The 22,869-nt window shown below is 42.1% G+C and overlaps 1 protein-coding gene across 1 annotated transcript in view; it reads right to left on the bottom strand.

Annotated features, from left to right (window-relative positions):
* Nucleotides 1–1,213: 1,213 nt before the first annotated feature.
* Nucleotides 1,214–22,869, bottom strand: part of LOC109884786 (hippocalcin-like protein 1) — a 66,197-nt gene continuing 44,541 nt past the window's right edge. The window contains exons 3-5 of the mRNA XM_031795031.1: nucleotides 16,169–16,450; nucleotides 5,810–5,915; nucleotides 1,214–5,336 (exon numbers count right to left, since the gene is read on the bottom strand). Of these exons, the coding sequence (XP_031650891.1) occupies nucleotides 5,239–5,336; nucleotides 5,810–5,915; nucleotides 16,169–16,450 (486 nt within the window). The 3' untranslated portion in view covers nucleotides 1,214–5,238. The remainder of the gene's footprint in view (nucleotides 5,337–5,809; nucleotides 5,916–16,168; nucleotides 16,451–22,869) is intronic.

Below are 22,869 nucleotides of genomic sequence, written 5' to 3'. Positions count from 1 at the left end.
AAGTCAGTTAAAGAACAAATTCTTATTTTCAAATGACAGCCTAGGAACAGTGGGTTAACTGCCTTGTTCAGGGGCAGAACGACTGATTTTTTACCTTGTCAGCTCGGGGATTCGATCATGCAACCTTTCGGTTACAAGTCCAACGCTCTAACCACTGAGTGGTCCTGTCAGAGCCCGGACTTGAACCTGATCAAACATCTCTGAAGAGACCTGAAAATTGCTGTGCAGCTACGTTCCCCATCCAACCTGACAGAGCTTGAGAGGATCTGCAGAGAAGAATGGGAGTAACTCCCCAAATACAGGTGTGCCAAGCTTGTAACATGTTACCCAAGAAGACTTGAGGCTGTAATCACTGCCAAAGGTGCTTTAACAAAGTACTGAGTAAAGGGTCTGAATACTTATGTAAATGTCATATTTCAGATTTTAAAAACAAATGATGCTAAAATGTCAGAACCTGTTAACTTTGTCATTATATATCTGTATTACTTTATCAATCTGTATATATATATATATTGTGTATGTATGTATGTATGTATGTATGTATGTATGTATGTATGTATGTATGTGTGTGTGTGTGTGTGTGTGTGTGTGTGTGTGTGTGTGTGTGTGTGTGTGTGTGTGTGTGTGTGTGTGTGTGTGTGTGTGTGTGTGTGTGTGTGTGTGTGTGTGTGTGTGTGTGTGTGTGTGTGTGTGTGTGTGTGTGTGTGTGTGTGTGTGTGTGTGTGTGTGTATATATGTATGTATGTATGTATGTTTTTCAATGTTTTGGCATCAAACTGGTGGCAGTTGTGACATTTAATTTTTTAATTATTCAAATCTAATTTACCAATGTTACAATAGATTGCCATAGATTTTCTGTTTTAATTATCTAAATTACTGAAGATTCCTGAAAGGAATGACATGTTACCACACACAGAGCAGTATCTTTCTCCACCTCCCTGAGTGGTATTAACAGTGAGCTCTGTCTTTGTCCAACACGTCAGAGAAAACCGAGAGATTTGCATTGAGTAGAACAAAAATTATTTTCTGTCATACGGAACACTGAATGTCATACGGAACACTGAATGTCATACGGAACACTGAATGTGTTCTATACATTTGACATCTTTTATCATCTGCACGTTTTCCTCCTAATAAACTCTTAACCAGAATCATAATATTCCTTAAAATGACTTGTTTTAATACAACCAAAAGAAAAACCCAGACACGCACATGTTTGAAACACAGAAGGTATATTTGTTATCGATTTCGGTTCAAAACAGAACAATCCATCCTCACTAGAGGTTGTCATGCAACAGAAACAAGGGAGGAAGAAAGAGTTGTTTATTTTTAATCTCGATCCAACTCAAGTTATTAGTTGGAGGCAGTTAGAACAGAAAAAGGGTAGGTAGGACGGTGTTGGGTAACTTTACCAAATTGTCCAGGTTTTTCCAGAAATCCAAATTAGAAGAATTCCTGGAATAAGCAGGAAATCTGGGAATCTTTTTTAAAAAATCAGGATTTCTAGAAAACCTGGACATTTTGGGAATGTTACCATAATTTTGCAGTAGTGGAGAAGCAAATATTCCCCATCCAACCACCAGGGGGCGGTGACCCTGGAAGCACATCCAACCACCAGGGGGCAGTGACCCTGGAATCACATCCAACCACCAGGGGGCAGTGACCCTGGAAGCACATCCAACCACCAGGGGGCAGTGTCCCTGGAATCACATCCAACCACCAGGGGGCAGTGACCCTGGAATCACATCCAATCACCAGGGGGCAGTGAACTGGGAGCCCATAGTAGAGGTGCAGTGCAGTACACATGGTGGGAAACTAGGCGTGCATTTCAAATAATATCTCCTTTCTCCTGAAGTGTGCACTCGGTAACGCTTTATTGTAAGAGACTGTATTAAATAATTTATAAGGCATTTATAAAGTGTGTGTGTTCACCATGTATTAATCATTAATCCAACATTTGTAAACCATTTGCTAATCATTAGAAAGGTCTTTTTGCAGCCCCTAATATAAAGTGAAAGCCATTTATGTAATAAATACGATATAACATGGAGTGAGCGGTGTAATTTGTCACAGCATGATGGACATGCTGTTGGTAGACATTCCAGCAGTACCAAGCGATAGAACCAACGCACAACACAGGATGTTTAAGGAACTATATATACACATGTCTGAATAACTATGCTTCCTGACATTCATTCATATATTTTTATGTACATATTCTTATTCATTCCTTTACACTTGTGTGTGTATAATGTAGTTGTTGTGTGAAATTGTTAGGGTAGATTTCTTGTTAGATATTACTGCTTTGTCGGAACTAGAAGCACAAGCATTTTGCTACATTCGCATTAACATCTGCTAACCATGTGTATGTGACAAATACAATTTGATTTGATTTGACATTTACACATGTGGGAGTCATGATTAATACATGGAGAGAAAACAGTTTATAAATGGTTTATAAATAGTTTATCAATGGTTTATAAATGGTTTATTAATGGTTTATAAATGGTTTATTACCTACCCTTATACTAAAGTTTTACGGTGCGCTCATTCAGAGTCCTCTGGTCCTTGACTGTCACCAGTAGTGGAGTCTATAAGGTATAGGGCGTCACTTGGAATGCAACCTCTAAGTGATCTTTGCCTTAAAACAATTCCACTCTCTACTGTCTCGGTTAACACATTGAAAATGAAGGTAGAACAGCACTGGGATAGAGATAATCAAGAACAGCACTGGGATAGAGATAATCAAGAACAGCACTGGGATAGAGATAATCAAGAACAGCACTGGGATAGAGATAATCAAGAACAGCACTGGGATAGAGATAATCAAGAACAGCACTGGGATAGAGATAATCAAGAACAGCACTGGGATAGAGATAATCAAGAACAGCACTGGGATAGAGATAATCAAGAACAGCACTGGGATAGAGATAATCAAGAACAGCACTGGGATAGAGATAATCAAGAACAGCACTGGGATAGAGATAATCAAGAACAGCACTGGGATAGGGATAATTAAGACCAGCAGGGATAGAGATCATTAATTAAGACCAGCAGGGATAGAGATAATCAAGACCAGCAGGGATAGAGATAATATAGACCAGCAGGGATAGAGATAATCAAGACCAGCAGGGATAGAGATAATATAGACCAGCAGGGATAGAGATAATCAAGACCAGCAGGGATATAGATAATCAAGACCAGCAGGGTTAGAGATAATCAAGGTTAGCTGGGATAGAGATAATCATGACCAGCAGGGATAGAGATAATCAAGGCCAGCAGGGATAGAGATAATCAAGCCCTTAGTGTGTTGTGCTCTGTGTCTGGCAGAAGGCGGGAGGGAGGGGGTTTGTCCCAAAGTGACACACACGCACAAGAGTGCGCAAAGACGGCATGTCGGTGTGTCTTCTGTGTGTGGTCTGGTAGGCTGCTGAAGAAAGTAGAGCTATGAAATGGAACTGTTTTGTGATGGGGGTTTTCGTGTTTTGTGCACCATGCAGTGAGGCGTGTGACGACGTGGCTACTGTACTTCACCGCTCAGTGATGCGATAAAAGTGTTAAAATAACTAACTTTAAATACTTATATGACATATTAATAATAAACAACATGAATGTATAATACTGTTAAAGTTTAAAGCCTGCACATGCACACAAACTGTACACATGCATACTGTACACACATGCACACAACAAAACATACACACACTCAGACATGCACACAAACTGTACACATGCATACTGTACACACATGCACACAACAAAACATACACACACTCAGACATGCACACAAACTGTACACATGCATACTGTACACACATGCACACAACAAAACATACACACACTCAGACATGCACACAAACTGTACACACATGCACACACTCAGACATGCACACAAACTGTACACATGCATACTGTACACACATGCACACAACAAAACATACACACACACATACATGCATACACTCGTGGAGGCTCAAATTATATGATGTGTTGCTACTGGTTTCATTGATCAAATGCATTATAGAATCACCTGATATAAATATTCTAGAATATTCCAATTTTTCCCTTCCAATGCCGAACTTTGGAATCTCCACATTCCATCTTGGACAGAGACGGACGGTTCCCAAAGACAAGTCAATGTCCATATGAGAAGGAACAGTCCTCATTTCCTTCTTTCAGTGGATTCCTCTCCAGGACTGTGTTATAATCATCTTCAATGTCAAATCAAATTAAAAAACCACAACAATGAAAATAAATAAAAACAAGTAAACAACATGAGGAAAACAATATTATGCACAAAAAAAAATGTATAACAATAAACCATTTAAATGAATCAATAAAAACAATACATTTATATCATCAGTAATAAAAACCCAATAGCTTTCTTTACCGCAGTGAAAGATCATATATCAGAAACATCACAACTTCTTTCCCTGTCCCGGTCCCATGTTCCCTCTATGAACAAACGATTAGGCAATTCCCATATTGGATCAGAGCAAACAATACATCTACATGATACTGCCTTCTGAATGCAACAGGAGTTATAAAGACAGATAGATATACTTGCCTATTCATTTCGTATAATGTCATATACACATGTATATACACATAAATATGGATATACAAGTGGAAGAGGATTGGAGGAGCTGTGCCTTAACAGAATGATTAGAACACAGATGGCCCATGCATGGTTCTCAGGATGGAATGTTCCCTTCATTATCTTCCCCAAAATAAACAGACATTGTAAAAATGGCAGACGGACTTTCTGACGTTGTGAGGCAGCGGAGCTCAGCAGAATTCCATCCCATTCTTCCGGAATTCCATCCCATTCTTCAAGAATTCCATCCCATTCTTCCGGAATTCCATCCCATTCTTCCAGAATTCCATCCCATTCTTCCAGAATTCCATCCCATTCTTCCAGAATTCCATCCCATTCTTCTGGAATTCCATCCCATTCTTCCAGAATTCCATCCCATTCTTCCAGAATTCCATCCTTCCGGATCCAGAGAGCGACAGTAAAACACATCGGACAACGGCTTGTTTTTTGTATTCTCAGTTGTCGTATCATCTTCTGAATAATAATGTATGCATGTCCCTTATTTCCTTAAAAAAAAAAGTTAAGTAAAATGATCATGATTTTTGCTTTCTCCATCTTGTACACCAAAAATATATGAGTGATGAGAACCATCATAAACTAATTGGAGTTACTATTTCCATAGCAATCAGTGTGGGCGTGGGTTAGAACTGGGAGGCGGAGCTGGGGTCACACTGGAGTAGCCGCACGATAGAGGGATCACTTTTGGCACCTTTAATGAACTCTTCCAGTGACAGTTTACCTGGGGAGATGGAGAGAAAAGGGAAAGAGGGAAGTGTGAGAGAGAGAGAGGAGAGAGAGAGAGAGAGAGAGAGAGAGAGAGAGAGAGAGAGAGAGCGAGAGCGAGAGAGAGAGAGGAGCAGAGAGAGAGAGAGAGAGAGAGAGAGAGGGAGAGAGAGTGAGAGAGAGAGAGAGAGGAGCAGAGAGAGAGAGAGAGAGAGAGAGAGCGAGAGGAGCAGAGAGAGAGAGAGAGAGAGAGAGAGAGAGAGAGAGAGAGACAGCGAGTGAGAGAAAGGAAAAACGATACAGGGAGGGGAATGTTAAAATGAGAACAGAGAGGAGGAAGAGAAAGCGATAGGAGAACAGGAATTGAAAGAGAGTAAACGGAAGAATTGAAATACTGACACAAATACTGCTCAGACACTCTCAAAACTGTAACATGACAGTGATCCCCACCCATTCTCCCCCATCCCTTGTCCCCCCCCCCTCTCTCACCATCATTATTGAGGTCCATCTGTCTGAAGATCTTGTCTGTTCTCTTCTCCGGCGTGGCCTCATCCTCCGGCATCTTCATCACAGATGACACCATCTTATAAATGGCCTGAGGAGAGAGGGAGGGAGCAAGTAAGCGAGGGAGGTAGGGAGAGGGATGGAGGTAGGGAGAGGGATGGAGGTAGGGAGAGGGATGGAGGTAGGGAGAGGGAGAGAGAGAGGTAGGGAGAGGGATGGAGGTAGGGAGAGGGATGGAGAGAGGTAGGGAGAGGGATGGAGGTAGAGAGAGGGATGGAGGTAGGGAGAGGGAGAGAGAGAGGTAGGGAGAGGGATGGAAGTAGGTAGAGGGATGGAGGTAGGGAGAGAAAGGTAGGTAGAGAGAGGGAGGGAGGTAGGGAGAGGGAGAGAGAGGGGTAGAGAGGGAGGTAGAGAGGGAGGGAGAGGGAGGGAGGTAGGGAGAGGGAGAGAGGTAGGTAGGGGGAGGGAGGTAGGTAGGGAGAGGGAGAGAGGTAGGGAGAGGGAAAGAGGGAGGGAGAGAGGTAGGGAGAGGGAGGGAGGGAGGTAGGCAGAGGGAAAGAGGGAGGGAGATAGGGAGAGAGGGTGGGAGAGGGAGGTAGGTAGGGAGAGGGAAAGAGGGAGGGAGAGAGGGTGGGAGAGGGAGAGGGAGGGAGGTAGGGAGATAGGGAGAGGGAGGGAGGGAGGTAGGCAGAGGGAAAGAGGGAGGGAGATAGGGAGAGAGGGTGGGAGAGGGAGGTAGGTAGGGAGAGGGAAAGAGGGAGGGAGAGAGGGTGGGAGAGGGAGAGGGAGGGAGGTAGGGAGATAGGGAGAGGGAGGGAGGTAGAGAGGGTGGGAGAGGGAGGGAGGTAGGGAGAGGGAGGGAGGTAGAGAGGGAGGTAGGTAGGGAGAGGGAAAGAGGGAGGGAGATAGGGAGAGGGAGGTAGGTAGGGAGATAGGGAGAGGGAGGGAGGTCAGGAGGAAGAGGTAGAGGGAGGGAGGTCAGGAGGGAGAGGTAGAGAGGGAGGGAGGTCAGGAGGGAGGGGTAGAGAGGGAGGGAGGTCAGGAGGGAGAGGTACAGAGGGAGGGAGGTCAGGAGGGAGAGGTAGAGAGGGAGGGAGGTCAGGAGGGAGAGGTAGAGAGGGAGGGAGGTCAGGAGGGAGAGGTAGAGAGGGAGGGAGGTCAGGAGGGAGAGGTAGAGAGGGAGGGAGGTCAGGAGAGAGAGGTAGAGAGGGAGGGAGGTCAGGAGGGAGAGGTAGAGAGGGAGGGAGGTCAGGAGGGAGAGGTAGAGAGGGAGGGAGGTCAGGAGGGAGAGGTAGAGAGGGAGGGAGGTCATGAGGGAGAGGTAGAGAGGGAGGGAGGTCAGGAGGGAGAGGTAGAGAGGGAGGGAGGTAGGTAGGGAGAGGTAGAGAGCCACTTCTTATTGTTTTTATCTGATCTGAGTGGAACCCGGTGTGGTCTTCTGCTGCAACAGCCCGTCTGTGACAAGGATCGACGAGTTGTGTGTTCCCGAGATGCCGTTCTGCACACCACTGTTGTACTGCGCCGTTATTTTCCTGTGTGTGGCCCATCTGTTAGCCCTATTCTTGCCATTCTTGCCAATTAGCTGTTTTTCGCCCACAGGACTGCTGCTGACTGGATGTTGTTTTGTTTGTCGCACCGAAACAGGAAACCCTAGACAGTGCCGTGCGTGAAAAGTCCAGGAAGTCAGTTGTTTCTGAGATCCTGGATCCGACATGCCCGGCGCCGAACGAACCTACCTGCTCAAAAGTCGCTTAGTTCACTAGTTTGGCCCCATTCGAATGATGCCTGTCTACCTGTTTTAATAAGCAACTACGGACATGTGACTGTCTGTAGGAGTGAACGGGGTGGTGTACCTGATAAGCCAGTGTAGGATAATAATAGCAATAGTTAAATAGGATAGGCCTTGACTAGAATGCAGTATATACATATGATTTGGGTAAAACAGTGTGTAAACCAGTGTTATATACAGTGGGGCAAAAAAGTATTTAGTCAGCCACCAATTGTGCAAGTTCTCCCACTTAAAAAGATGAGGGAGGCCTGTAATTTTTATCATAGGTACACTTCAACTATGACAGACAAAATGAGAAAATAATCCAGAAAATTACATTGTAGGATTTTTAATGAATTTATTTGCAAATTATGGTGGAAAATAAGTATTTGGTCACCTACAAAAAAAGCAAGATTTCTCCACCAGTTACCTGTATTAATGGCACCTGTTTGAACTTGTTATCAGTATAAAAGACACCTGTCCACAACCTCAAATTTTATTTTATTTTACTAAGCAAGTCAGTTAAGAACAAATTCTTATTTTCAATGACGGCCTAGGAACAGTGGGTTAAGTGCCTGTTCAGGGGCAGAACGACAGATTTGTACCTTGTCAGCTCGGGGGTTTGAACTTGCAACCTTCCGGTTACTAGTCCAACGCTCTAACCACTAGGCTACGCTGCCGCCCCGAAGAGTCACACTCCAAACTCCACTATGGCCAAGACCAAAGAGCTGTCAAAGGACACCAGAAACAAAATTGTAGACCTGCACCAGGCTGGGAAGACTGAATCTGCAATAGGTAAGCAGCTTGGTTGGAGCAATTATTAGGAAATGGAAGACATACAAGACCACTGATAATCTCCCTCGATCTAGGGCTCCACGCAAGATCTCACCCCGTGGGGTCAAAATGATCACAAGAACGGTGAGCAAAAATCCCAGAACCACACAGGGGGACCTAGTGAATGACCTGCAGAGAGCTGGGACCAAAGTAACAAAGCCTACCATCAGCAAGGGCATTGAAGATGAAACGTGGCTGGGTCTTTCAGCATGACAATGATCCCAAACACACTGCCGGGCAACGAAGGAGTGGCTTCGTAAGAAACATTTCAAGGTCCTAGAGTAGCCCAGCCAGTCTCCAGATCTCAACCCCATAGAAAATCTTTGGAGGGAGTTGAAAGTCCGTATTGCACAGCAACAGCCCCAAAACATCACTGCTCTAGAGGAGATCTGCATGGAGGAATGGGCCAAAATACCAGCAACAGTGTATGAAAACCTTGTGAAGACTTTTGACCTCTGTCATTGCTAACAAAGGGTATATAACAAAGTATTGAGATAAACTTTTGTTATTGACCAAATACTTATTTTCCACCATAATTTGCAAATATGTTCATTAAAAATCCTACAATGTGATTTTCTGGATTTTTTTCCCTCATTTTGTCTGTCATAGTTGAAGTGTACCTATGATGAAAATTACAGGCCTCTCTCATCAAGTGGGAGAACTTGCACAATTGGTGGCTGACTAAATACTTTTTGCCCCACTGTGTAACTATGTACATAGGGCAGCAGTCTCTAAGGTACAGGGCAGGATACTGGGCGGATGCCGGCTAGTGGAGACTGTTTAACAGTCTGATGGCCTGGAGATAGAAGCTGTTTCTCAGTCTCTTTGTCCCAGCTTTGATGCACCTGTACTGTCTCCATCTTCTAGATGGTAGCGGGGTGAGCAGGCAGTGGCTCGGGTGGCTGAGGACACCAAGTGCTGTAGATGTCCTGAAGAGCAGGCAGTGTGCCTCCGATGATGAGTTGGGCTGATCACACCACCCTCTGGAGAGCAGACGGTGCAGTTGCCGTACCAGGCGGTGATACAGCCCGACAGGATGCTCTCAATGGTGCTTCTATAGAAGTTTCTGAGGGTCTTGGGGCCAAGCATAATTTCTTCAGCCTCCTGAGGTTGAAGAGGAGCCGTTGTGCCTTCCATTCACTGTCTGCGTAAATGGAACATTTCAGATTGTCCAGTGATTTGCACTTGAAGCTTTTCACCCTCTCTTCTGTTTACAGTGTAACTCCCTTCTCTCTCTCTATAGCTATCTCTCTCTCTCTCCACCCCCTTCATCACCCCACATCCATCTCCCTCTCTCTCTATAGCTAGCTCTCTCTCTCTCCACCTCCTTCATCACCCCTCATCCATCTCTCTCTCTCTCAATCCCGCCATCCTCAGTGATAATATCTTGGCCTCTCCCTCCCCTCCCCTCCCTCCTTTTCTTATTTCCTCTTTCTCTCCTCCCTCTCCTCTCCCTCTCTCCTCCCTCTCCTCTCCTCTGTCTCTCCTCCTCTCATTCAGCAAAGCAGAACCCCAATGAGCCCGGGGATAATCCCAGTATTCTGCACACTCAGGGATAAACCCTGGTTAAATTTAACTCACTAATCCTGGAGCACACAGCGCTTGCAACCATACTGCTCTCAGTACAATACAGAACCATCTCTCTCTTTCTTTTCCCCATTTCAATCTATTCTCTCCACCCGTTTTCCTTCTCTTTCTCAAACTTTCCCTATATCTATGTAACCCCAATCTGTCTATTTCTCGCTCTCTCTTTGTAACTGTCTCCTAAACTGGTATCGACTTCCCAGTTCCAACAAAAACTAGAAAGAACCACACAACACCGTAATTCCCGACCCAAAATATTCATGACCAACCCTACATAACCTCTTCACTGGCCAGCTAACGAAACAATGCTGATGTCACAGGTGTGGTTAATTGCCTTCCCACACACTGATTGAATCAATGTTGTTTATAGGTCATTTCAATGAAATTAAGTTGAATCAATGTTGTTTATAGGTCATTTCAATGAAATTAAGTTGAATCAATGTTGTTTATAGGTCATTTCAATGAAATTAAGTTGAATCAATGTTGTTTATAGGTCATTTCAATGAAATTAAGTTGAATCAATGTTGTTTATAGGTCATTTCAATGAAATTAAGTTGAATCAATGTTGTTTATAGGTAATTTAAATGAAATTAAGTTGAATCAATGTTGTTTATGGGTCATTTCAATGACATTAAGTTGAATCAATGTTGTTTATAGGTCATTTCAATGAAATTAAGTTGAATCAATGTTGTTTATAGGTCATTTCAATGAAATTAAGTTGAATCAATGTTGTTTATAGGTAATTTAAATGAAATTAAGTTGAATCAATGTTGTTTATAGGTCATTTCAATGAAATTAAGTTGAATCAATGTTGTTTATAGGTCATTTCAATGAAATTAAGTTGAATCAATGTTGTTTATAGGTCATTTAAATGAAATTAAGTTGAATCAATGTTGTTTATAGGTCATTTCAATGGAATTAAGTTGAATCAATGTTGTTTATAGGTCATTTCAATGAAATTAAGTTGAATCAATGTTGTTTATAGGTCATTTCAATGAAATTAAGTTGAATAAATGTTGTTTATAGGTCATTTCAATGAAATTAAGTTGAATCAATGTTGTTTATAGGTAATTTCAATGAAATTAAGTTGAATCAACGTTGTTTATAGGTCATTTCAATGAAATTAAGTTGAATCAATGTTGTTTATAGGTAATTTCAATGAAATTAAGTTGAATCAATGTTGTTTATAGGTCATTTCAATGAAATTAAGTTGAATCAATGTTGTTTATAGGTAATTTCAATGAAATTAAGTTGAATCAACGTTGTTTATAGGTCATTTCAATGAAATTAAGTTGAATCAATGTTGTTTATAGGTCATTTCAATGAAATTAAGTTGAATCAATGTTGTTTATAGGTCATTTCAATGAAATTAAGTTGAATCAATGTTGTTTATAGGTCATTTCAATTAAATTAAGTTGAATCAATGTTGTTTATAGGTCATTTAAATGAAATTAAGTTGAATCAATGTCGTTTATGGGTCATTTCAATGAAATTAAGTTGAATCAATGTTGTTTATAGGTCATTTCAATGAAATTAAGTTGAATCAATGTTGTTTATAGGTCATTTCAATGAAATTAAGTTGAATCAATGTTGTTTATAGGTCATTTCAATGAAATTAAGTTGAATCAATGTTGTTTATAGGTCATTTCAATGAAATTAAGTTGAATCAATGTTGTTTATAGGTCATTTCAATGACATTAAGTTGAATCAATGTTGTTTATAGGTCATTTAAATGAAATTAAGTTGAATCAATGTTGTTTATAGGTCATTTCAATGAAATTAAGTTGAATCAATGTTGTTTATAGGTCATTTCAATGAAATTAAGTTGAATCAATGTTGTTTATAGGTAATTTCAATGAAATTAAGTTGAATCAATGTTGTTTATAGGTAATTTCAATGAAATTAAGTTGAATAAATGTTGTTTATAGGTAATTTCAATGAAATTAAGTTGAATCAATGTTGTTTATAGGTAATTTCAATGAAATTAAGATGAATCAACGTTGTTTATAGGTAATTTCAATGAAATTAAGTTGAATCAATGTTGTTTATAGGTAATTTCAATGAAATTAAGTTGAATCAATGTTGTTTATAGGTCATTTAAATGAAATTAAGTTGAATCAATGTTGTTTATGGGTCATTTCAATGAAATTAAGTTGAATCAATGTTGTTTATAGGTCATTTCAATGAAATTAAGTTGAATCAATGTTGTTTATAGGTCATTTCAATGAAATTAAGTTGAATCAATGTTGTTTATAGGTAATTTAAATGAAATTAAGTTGAATCAATGTTGTTTATAGGTCATTTCAATGAAATTAAGTTGAATCAATGTTGTTTATAGGTCATTTCAATGACATTAAGTTGAATCAATGTTGTTTATAGGTCATTTAAATGAAATTAAGTTGAATCAATGTTGTTTATAGGTCATTTCAATGAAATTAAGTTGAATCAATGTTGTTTATAGGTCATTTCAATGAAATTAAGTTGAATCAATGTTGTTTATAGGTAATTTCAATGAAATTAAGTTGAATCAATGTTGTTTATAGGTAATTTCAATGAAATTAAGTTGAATCAATGTTGTTTATAGGTAATTTCAATGAAATTAAGATGAATCAACGTTGTTTATAGGTAATTTCAATGAAATTAAGTTGAATCAATGTTGTTTATAGGTAATTTCAATGAAATTAAGTTGAATCAATGTTGTTTATAGGTAATTTCAATGAAATTAAGTTGAATCAATGTTGTTTATAGGTCATTTCAATGAAATTAAGTTGAATCAATGTTGTTTATAGGTCATTTCAATGAAATTAAGTTGAATCAATGCAGAACAGACTTTGAATTGACGTCAGTGCCCAGTGGGCTATAATCAAGCCAGAAATGTCATTTATTTAAAAAAAACTATTTTCTACATTGTAGAATAATAGTGAAGACATCAAAACTAGAGTGTGCAAATTTGTTTAACACTTTTTTTTGCTACGAGATTAATTCACGTGTTATTTCATAGTTTTGATGTCTTCACTGTTATTCTACAATGTAGAAAATAGTAAAAAGAAAGAAAAAAACCTTTAAAATGTTTGACCGATAGTGTACATTAAATGGTTGCAGCTGTTAAACTAGTTGTTGACATGCTTTTGGGTTCATTTTAAGGTTAAAGGTTTTAATACAGTAGGATAGTAGTATATTTAAGCAATATGGCATGAAGGGGTGTGGTATGTGGCCTGAAGGGGTGTGGTATATGGCCTGAAGGGGTGTGGTATATGGCCTGAAGGGGTGTGGTATATGGCCTGAAGGGATGTGGTATATGGCCTGAAGGGGTGTGGTACATGGCCTGAAGGGGTGTGGTATATGGCCTGAAGGGGTGTGGTATATGGCCTGAAGGGGTGTGGTATGTGGCCTGAAGGGGTGTGGTATATGGCCTGAAGGGGTGTGGTATATAGCCTGAAGGGGTGTGGTATATGGCTTGAAGGGGTGTGGTATATGGCCTGAAGGGGTGTGGTATGTGGCCTGAAGGCGTGTGGTATATAGCCTGAAGGGGTGTGGTATATGGCCTGAAGGGGTGTGGTATATGGCCTGAAGGGGTGTGGTATGTGGCCTGAAGGGGTGTGGTACATGGCCTTAAGGGGTGTGGTATATGGCCTGAAGGGATGTGGTACATGGCCTTAAGGGGTGTGGTATATGGCCTGAAGGGGTGTGGTACATGGCCTTAAGGGGTGTGGTATATGGCCTGATACACCACGGCTAAGGGATGGTCTTAGGTACGAGGTGACGCAGAGTGCCTGGATAGTCCTTAGCCGTGGTATATTGGCCATATATCACAAACCCCAGAGGTGCCTTATAGCTTTTAAAAAACTGGTTATCAACGTCATTAGAGCAGTAATAAAGTAATTTTTTTGTCACACTCGTGGTACATGGTCTGATATACCACTGCTTTTAGCCAATCAGCATTCAGGGTTCGAACCACACAGTTTATAATACAAATATATAAGGCTTTACTGTTGTATTGTATATTTTCAGGATGTCCATATGGTCAATGACCGGTAATTCTCAGAGTAAAAGAGACAATACTAGTCTCACGCCATACGACAGAGGGCTGAACGCATAAGTCTGTTAACACTCTCGCTTCCTGAATGCCGACGTTGCAAAGATTCTAGTTTTATTTTCTATCTAAATACAAAGCTGGAATCACCCAGGTCATGGAATCACCCAGGTCATGGAATCACCCAGGTCATGGAATCACCCAAGTCATGGAATCACCCAGGTCATGGAATCACCCAGGTCATGGAATCACCCAGGTCATGGAATCACCCAAGTCATTGTTGAAAAAGGCAGATTTTTTAGGAAAGTTACTTTTTTCTTTCTCTTCGCGTGATAATCTGGCCAATGACACATAGAGCGGGTGGTGATGACGGCCCAGTACATCACTGGGACCGTGCTGCCACCCATCCAGGACATCTACTACTTGGAAGTACGAGCTGTTCACTCCCTTACCGTCTGGCCGACAGTAAGGGAGTGAAGAGCTCGTGGCTGGGGGGCGTGGGGTCCTTGATTATGTTTGGGGTCTGTCACCCTATGGGCCCTAGTGAAATTCTCCTGTAGGATCTCCATCATGACTGATATGTCTATTGTCCTGTAGGATCGCCATCATGACTGATATGTCTATTGTCCTGTAGGATCTCCATCATGACTATTCTCCTGTAGGATCTCCATCATGACTGATATGTCTATTGTCCTGTAGGATCTCCATCATGACTGATATGTCTATTCTCCTGTAGGATCTCCATCATGACTGATATGTCTATTGTCCTGTAGGATCTCCATCATGACTGATATGTCTATTCTCCTGTAGGATCTCCATCATGACTGATATGTCTATTCTCCTGTAGGATCGCCATCATGACTGATATGTCTATTGTCCTGTAGGATCTCCATCATGACTATTCTCCTGTAGGATCTCCATCATGACTGATATGTCTATTGTCCTGTAGGATCTCTATCATGACTGATATGTCTATTGTCCTGTAGGATCTCCATCATGACTATTCTCCTGTAGGATCGCCATCATGACTGATATGTCTATTCTCCTGTAGGATCTCCATCATGACTGATATGTCTATTGTCCTGTAGGATCTCCATCATGACTGATATGTCTATTCTCCTGTAGGATCTCCATCATGACTGATATGTCTATTGTCCTGTAGGATCTCCATCATGACTGATATGTCTATTCTCCTGTAGGATCTCCATCATGACTGATATGACTATTGTCCTGTAGGATCTCCATCATGACTATTGTCCTGTAGGATCTCTATCATGACTGATATGTCTATTCTCCTGTAGGATCTCCATCATGACTATTGTCCTGTAGGATCTCCATCATGACTGATATGTCTATTGTCCTGTAGGATCTCCATCATGACTGATATGTCTATTGTCCTGTAGGATCTCTATCATGACTGATATGTCTATTGTTCTGTAGGATCTCCATCATGACTATTCTCCTGTAGGATCTCCATCATGACTGATATGTCTATTCTCCTGTAGGATCTCCATCATGACTGATATGTCTATTGTCCTGTAGGATCTCCATCATGACTGATATGTCTATTGTCCTGTAGGATCTCTATCATGACTGATATGTCTATTGTCCTGTAGGATCTCTATCATGACTGGTGTGTCTATTGTCCTGTAGGATCTCTATCATGACTGATATGTCTATTGTCCTGTAGGATCTCTATCATGACTGATATGTCTATTCTCCTGTAGGATCTCCATCATGACTATTCTCCTGTAGGATCTCCATCATGACTGATATGTCTATTGTCCTGTAGGATCTCTATCATGACTGGTGTGTCTATTCATCAATCAATCAAACTGAAATGTAATTCATAAATCCCTTTTTCACATCAGCAGTGTTTTACAGAAACCCGGCCTAAAACCCCAAAGAGCAAGCAATGCAGAGGAAGAAGCACGATGGCTAAGAAAAACTACCTAGAAGGCAGGAACCTAGGAAGAAACCTAGAGAGGAAGCAGGAGGAAGTATTCAAAGACATTTAAATGAGAAACATTGATTACTAAAACGAGCTGGGCAAGCTGGAGCAGAAACTGAAGTGGACCTCCTCACCTGTACGACCTCCACCAGGACTACAAATCCCATGTCTCACCTGTACGATCTCCAACATCTCATCACGGCTGATGTACCCATTCCCATCCAAGTCATACATGCTGAAGGCCCACTTCAGTTTCTGCTCCAGCTTTCCCCGTGACGTGACACTCAGCGCGATGATGAACTCCCGGAAGTCGATGGTGCCGTCGTTGTTGGTGTCGAACGTTCGGAAGACGTGCTCGGCGAACTTGGAGGCATCTCCGTACGGGAAGAAGTTGGCGTAGATCTTCTTGAACTCCTCCACGTTCAGGTTGCCGCTGGGACAGTCCTTCAGAAAGCCCTAAGAAGAGATAGAGAGACAGAGAAAGAGTGTGAGAAAGAGAGAACAGAGAGAGAGAGACAGAGAGAGAGAGTGTGAGAAAGAGAGAACAGAGAGAGAGACAGAGAGAGAGAGTGTGAGAAAGAGAGAACAGAGAGAGAGAGAGAGAGACAGAGAGAGAGAGAGAGAGACAGAGAGAGAGACAGAGAGAGAGTGTGTGTGAGAAAGAGAGAACAGAGAGAGAGAGAGAGAGACAGAGAGAGTGTGTGAGAAAGAGAGAACAGAGAGAGAGACAGAGAGAGTGTGAGAAAGAGAGAACAGAGAGAGAGAGAGAGATAACAGAGAGAGAGAGAAGCGAGAGAGAGAGAGAGAGAACAGAGAACAGAGAGAGAACAAAAAGAGAGAGAGAGACCTTTTGTAGCCCTCGGTCCATTGCCAACCCCAGCAGATAGTACATCATTCTCTGAAAACAGACTTTATGTCCAGCATCCATCAAGTTCCAGGTTTTATTAGTCGTATTTACAGTATACACACAGTACACACCATCCAACCCAATGTTGACTTGCAGGTTCCCTCTTAACAACTAAACACCAATAAGAACATATAAAACATAAGAAGAGGAGTTAAAGTAAATGGCTCAGTAGAATAGAACATGTTTATTATAAATACAATAAAATAATAAACATTTGAGCACAAGTATAAATCAAATCAAATGTGATTTGTCACATACAGGTGTAGACTAACAGTGAAATGCTTATTCAACTTATGGATCCTTTTCCAACAATACAGAGTTAAGATAAATATATATTTTTTAAATACATAAACAAATGAATATAGTGACATGAGGAATAAATACACAGTGAACAAAGAATAATAATAACAAATAAAAGTGACATGTGGAACACAAATCAAATCAAATTGTATTTCTTACATACGCCTAATACAACATGCTGTAGACCTGTACTCCCTGACAAAGGCCATGCAGCTAAAACACGTTTTTAAACTTTGTTTTTATTGAACATGCCATACAAATAAAGATATTTTAATTGATTATATGAAGAGTGCCTTGGTCCTCCTTTCTTTCTGATGACCGTGAAATGCTTCCTTAAGAGACCTTACAAGCCCAACAGGAAGTAGAAAGTACCATGGCTATATACAGGAAGTAGAAAGTACCATGGCAAAATACAGGAAGTAGAAAGTACTATGGCAAAATACAGGAAGTAGAAAGTACCATGGCCATATACAGGAAGTAGAAAGTACCATGGCTATATACAGGAAGTAGAAAGTACCATGGCAAAATACAGGAAGTAGAAAGTACTATGGCAAAATACAGGAAGTAGAAAGTACTATGGCAAAATACAGGAAGTAGAAAGTACCATGGCCATATACAGGAAGTAGAAAGTACCATGGCTATATACAGGAAGTTGAAAGTACCATGGCAAAATACAGGTAGTAGAAAGTACCATGGCTATATACAGGAAGTAGAAAGTACCATGGCTATATACAGGAAGTAGAAAGTACCATGGCCATATACAGGAAGTAGAAAGTACCATGGCTATATACAGGAAGTAGAAAGTACCATGGCTATATACAGGAAGTTGAAAGTACCATGGCTATATACAGGAAGTAGAAAGTACCATGGCCATATACAGGAAGTAGAAAGTACCATGGCTATATACAGGAAGTAGAAAGTACCATGGCTATATACAGGAAGTTGAAAGTACCATGGCTATATACAGGAAGTAGAAAGTACCATGGCAAAATACAGGTAGTAGAAAGTACCATGGCTATATACATGGAGTACCAGCACCGAGTCGATGTGCAGGGGTACGCTATATTTGAGGTAGCTTTGAACATACAGTGCCTTGCGAAGTATTCGGCCCCCTTGAACTTTGCGACCTTTTGCCACATTTCAGGCTTCAAACATGAAGATATAAAACTGTATTTTTTTGTGAAGAATCAACAACAAGTGGGACACAATCATGAAGTGGAACGACATTTATTGAATATTTCAAACAAATAGAAAACAAATAGAAAATAGAAAACTATTTTTAACAAATAGAAAACTGAAAAATTGGGCGTCCATCCATCTTCCCATCAATTTGAACCATCTTCCCTGTCCCTGCTGAAGAAAAGCAGGCCCAAACCATGATGCTGCCACCACCATGTTTGACACTGGGGATGGTGTGTTCAGGGTGATGAGCTGTGTTGCTTTTACGCCAAACATAACGTTTTGCATTGTTGCCAAAAAGTTCAATTTTGGTTTCATCTGACCAGAGCACCTTCTTCCACATGTTTGGTGTGTCTCCCAGGTGGCTTGTGGCAAACTTTAAACAACACATTTTATGGATATCTTTAAGAAATGGCTTTCTTCTTGCCACTCTTCCATAAAGGCCAGATTTGTGCAATATACGACTGATTGTTGTCCTATGGACAGAGTCTCCCACCTCAGCTGTAGATCTCTGCAGTTCATCCAGAGTGATCATGGGCCTCTTGGCTGCATCTCTGATCAGTCTTCTCCTTGTAAGAGCTGAAAGTTTAGAGGGACGGCCAGGTCTTGGTAGATTTGCAGTGGTCTGATACTCCTTCCATTTCAATATTATCGCTTGCACAGTGCTCCTTGGGATGTTTAAAGCTTGGGAAATCTTTTTGTATCCAAATCTGGCTTTAAACTTCTTCACAACAGTATCTCGGACCTGCCTGGTGTGTTCCTTGTTCTTCATGATGCTCTCTGCGCTTTTAACGGACCTCTGAGACTATCACAGTGCAGGTGCATTTATACGGAGACTTGATTACACACAGGTGGATTGTATTTATCATCATTAGTCATTTAGGTCAACATTGGATCATTCAGAGATCCTCACTGAACTTCTGGAGAGAGTTTGCTGCACTGAAAGTAAAGGGGCTGAATAATTTTGCACGCCCAATTTTTCAGTTTTTTATTTGTTAAAAAAGTTTGAAATATCCAATAAATGTCGTTCCACTTCATGATTGTGTCCCACTTGTTGTTGATTCTTCACAAAAAAATACAGTTTTATATCTTTATGTTTGAAGCCTGAAATGTGGCAAAAGGTCGCAAAGTTCAAGGGGGCCGAATACTTTCGCAAGGCACTGTATATACAGCGCCTTCAGAAAGTATTCAGACCCCTTGACTTTTTCCACATTTTCTTACATTACAGCCTTATTCTAAAATGGATGAAAACAATTAATAAATCCTCATCAATCTACACACAATTCCCCATTTTTGCAAATATATCAAAAATTCAGACCCTTTGCTATGAGATTCAAATTGAGCTCAGGTGCATCCTGTTTCCATTGATCATCCTTGAGATGTTTCTAAAACTTGATTGGAGTCCACCTGTGGAAAATTCAATTGATTGGACATGATTTGGAAAGGCACACACCTGTCTATATAAGGTCCAACAGTTGATCGTGCAAGTCAGAGCAAATACCAAGTCATGAGGTTGAAGGAATTGTCCGTAGAGCTCCGAGACAAGATTGTGACGAGGCACAGATCTGGGGAAGGGCACCAACAATGTCTACAGCATTGAAGGTCCCCAAGAACACAGTGGCCTCCATAATTCTTAAATGGAAGAAGTTTGGAAGAAGTTTGGAACAACCAAGACTCTTCCTAGAACTGCCCACCCAGGTCACCAAGAACCTGATGGTCACTCTGACAGAGCAAAGTTTGTGGTCATACGCACATCCTTAAAGACATAGGTGCTGGGCTAATGAAGAATACTAGTATAGAACAACTCCCTGACAGAGCTCCAGAGTTCCTCTGTGGAGATGGGAGAACCTTCCCAAAGGACAACCATCTCTCTACCAATCAGGCCTTTATGGTAGAGTGGCCAAGGAGAAGCCACTCCTCAGTAAAAGGCACATGACAGCCCGCTTGGAGTTTGCCAAAAGGGACCTAAAGGACTCTCAGACCATGAGAAACAAGATTCTCTGGTCTGATGAAACCAATATTGAACTCTTTGCCCTGAATGCCAAGCATCATGTTTGTAGGAAACCTGGCACCATCCCTACGGTAAAGCATGGTGGTGGCAGAATCATGCTGTGGGGTTGTTTTTCAGTGGCAGGGACTGGGAGACCAGTCAGGATCGAGGGAAAGGTAAACAGAGGAAAGAACAGAGAGATCCTTGGTGAAAACCTGCTTTGGAGCTATCAGGACCTCAGACGGGTTCACCTTCCAAAAGGACAACGACCCTAAGCACACAGCCAAGATAACGCAGGAGTGGCTTCGGGACAAGTCTCTGAATGTCCTTGAGTGGCCCAGCCAGAGACCGGACATGAACCTAATCAAGCATCTCTGGAGAGACCTGAAAATCAATCAAATCAAATGTATTTATAAAGCCCTTCATACATCAGCTGATGTCACAAAGGCAACAGGATAGATAATAGACAGTAACAGCAGTATACTGTAGGTAGGGGTAAAGGATAGATAATAGACAGTAACAGCAGTATACTGTAGGTAGGGGTAATGTGACTAGGCAACAGGGTAGATCATAGACAGTAACAGCAGCGTATTTGGTGTCTGAATGTGTGTGTTGGTGTGTGTAAGTGTGTGTGTTGGTGTGTGAATGTGTGTGTTGGTGTGTGTTGGTGTGTGTTGGTGTGTGAATGTGTGTGTTAGTGTGTGGCGCCAGTATGCGTGTGTTGGGATGTCAGTGTAAGTATCTGTGAGTGTGTTGGGTAGAGTCCAGTGTGTTGGGTAGAGTCCATTGTATTGGGTAGAGTCCATTGTGTTGGGTAGAGTCCATTGTGTTGGGTAGAGTCCAGTGTGTTGGGTAGAGTCCAGTGTGTTGGGTAGAGTCCAGTGTGTTGGGTAGAGTCCAGTGTGTTGGGTAGAGTCCAGTGTGTTGGGTAGAGTCCAGTGTGTGTGTAGAGTCCAGTGTGTTGGGTAGGGTCCAGTGTGTGGGTAGAGTCCATTGTGTTGGGTAGAGTCCAGTGTGTGGGTAGAGTCCAGTGTGTGGGTAGAGTCCAGTGTGTTGGGTAGAGTCCAGTGTATTGGGTAGAGTCCAGTGTGTTGGGTAGAGTCCAGTGTGTGGGTAGAGTCCAGTGTGTGGGTAGAGTCCAGTGTGTGGGTAGAGTCCAGTGTGTTGGGTAGAGTCCATTGTGTTGGGTAGAGTCCAGTGTGTTGGTAGAGTCCAGTGTGTTGGGTAGAGTCCAGTGTGTTGGGTAGAGTCCAGTGTGTGGTTAGAGTCCATTGTGTTGGGTAGAGTCCAGTGTGTTGGGTAGAGTCCAGTGTGTGGGTAGAGTCCAGTGTGTTGGGTAGAGTACAGTGTGTTGGGTAGAGTCCATTGTGTTGGATAGAGTCCAGTGTGTTGGGTAGAGTCCAGTGTGTGGGGTAGAGTCTAGTGTGTTGGGTAGAGTCCAGTGTGTTGGGTAGAGTTCAGTGTGTTGGGTAGAGTCCAGTGTGTTGGGTAGAGTCCAGTCTCTGGGTAGAGTCCAGTGTGTTGGGTAGAGTCCAGTGTGTGGGTAGAGTCCAGTGTGTGGGGTAGAGTCCAGTGTGTTGGGTAGAGTCCAGTGTGTTGGGTAGAGTCCAGTGTGTTGGGTAGAGTCCAGTGTGTTGGGTAGAGTCCAGTGTGTTGGGTAGAGTCCAGTGTGTGGGTAGAGTCCATTGTGTTGGGTAGAGTCCAGTGTGTGGGTAGAGTCCAGTGTGTGGGTAGAGTCCAGTGTGTGGGTAGAGTCCAGTGTGTGGGTAGAGTCCAGTGTGTTGGGTAGAGTCCATTGTGTTGGGTAGAGTCCAGTGTGTTGGGTAGAGTCCAGTGTGTTGGGTAGAGTCCAGTGTGTGGGTAGAGTCCAGTGTGTTGGGTAGAGTCCATTGTGTTGGGTAGAGTCCAGTGTGTTGGGTAGAGTCCAGTGTGTTGGGTAGAGTCCAGTGTGTGGGTAGAGTCCAGTGTGTTGGGAAGAGTCCATTGTGTTGGGTAGAGTCCATTGTGTTGGGTAGAGTCCAGTGTGTTGGGTAGAGTCCAGTGTGTTGGGTAGAGTTCAGTGTGTGGGGTAGAGTCCAGTGTGTTGGGTAGAGTCCAGTGTGTTGGGTAGAGTCCAGTGTGTTGTGTAGAGTCCAGTGTGTTGGGTAGAGTCCAGTGTGTTGGGTAGAGTCCAGTGTGTTGGGTAGAGTCCAGTGTGTTGGGTAGAGTCCAGTCTGTGGGTAGAGTCCAGTGTGTTGGGTAGAGTCCAGGGTGTTTGTAGAGTCCAGTGTGTAGGGTAGAGTCTAGTGTGTTGGGTAGAGTCCAGTGTGTTGGGTAGAGTCCAGTGTGTTGGGTAGAGTCCAGTGTGTGGGGTAGAGTCCAGTGTGTTGGGTAGAGTCCAGTGTGTGGGTAGAGTCCAGTGTGTGGGTAGAGTCCATATTGTTGGGTAGAGTCCAGTGTGTTGGATAGAGTCCAGTGTGTTGGGTAGAGTCCAGTGTGTTGGGTAGAGTCCAGTGTGTG

This window comes from Oncorhynchus kisutch, linkage group LG17 (assembly GCF_002021735.2).
Source record: "Oncorhynchus kisutch isolate 150728-3 linkage group LG17, Okis_V2, whole genome shotgun sequence".
In the NCBI taxonomy this organism is placed as follows: Eukaryota; Metazoa; Chordata; class Actinopteri; order Salmoniformes; family Salmonidae; genus Oncorhynchus; species Oncorhynchus kisutch.
The sequence above is the reverse complement of the archived record's forward strand: the minus strand, read 5'-3'. Positions and strand labels throughout refer to the sequence as shown.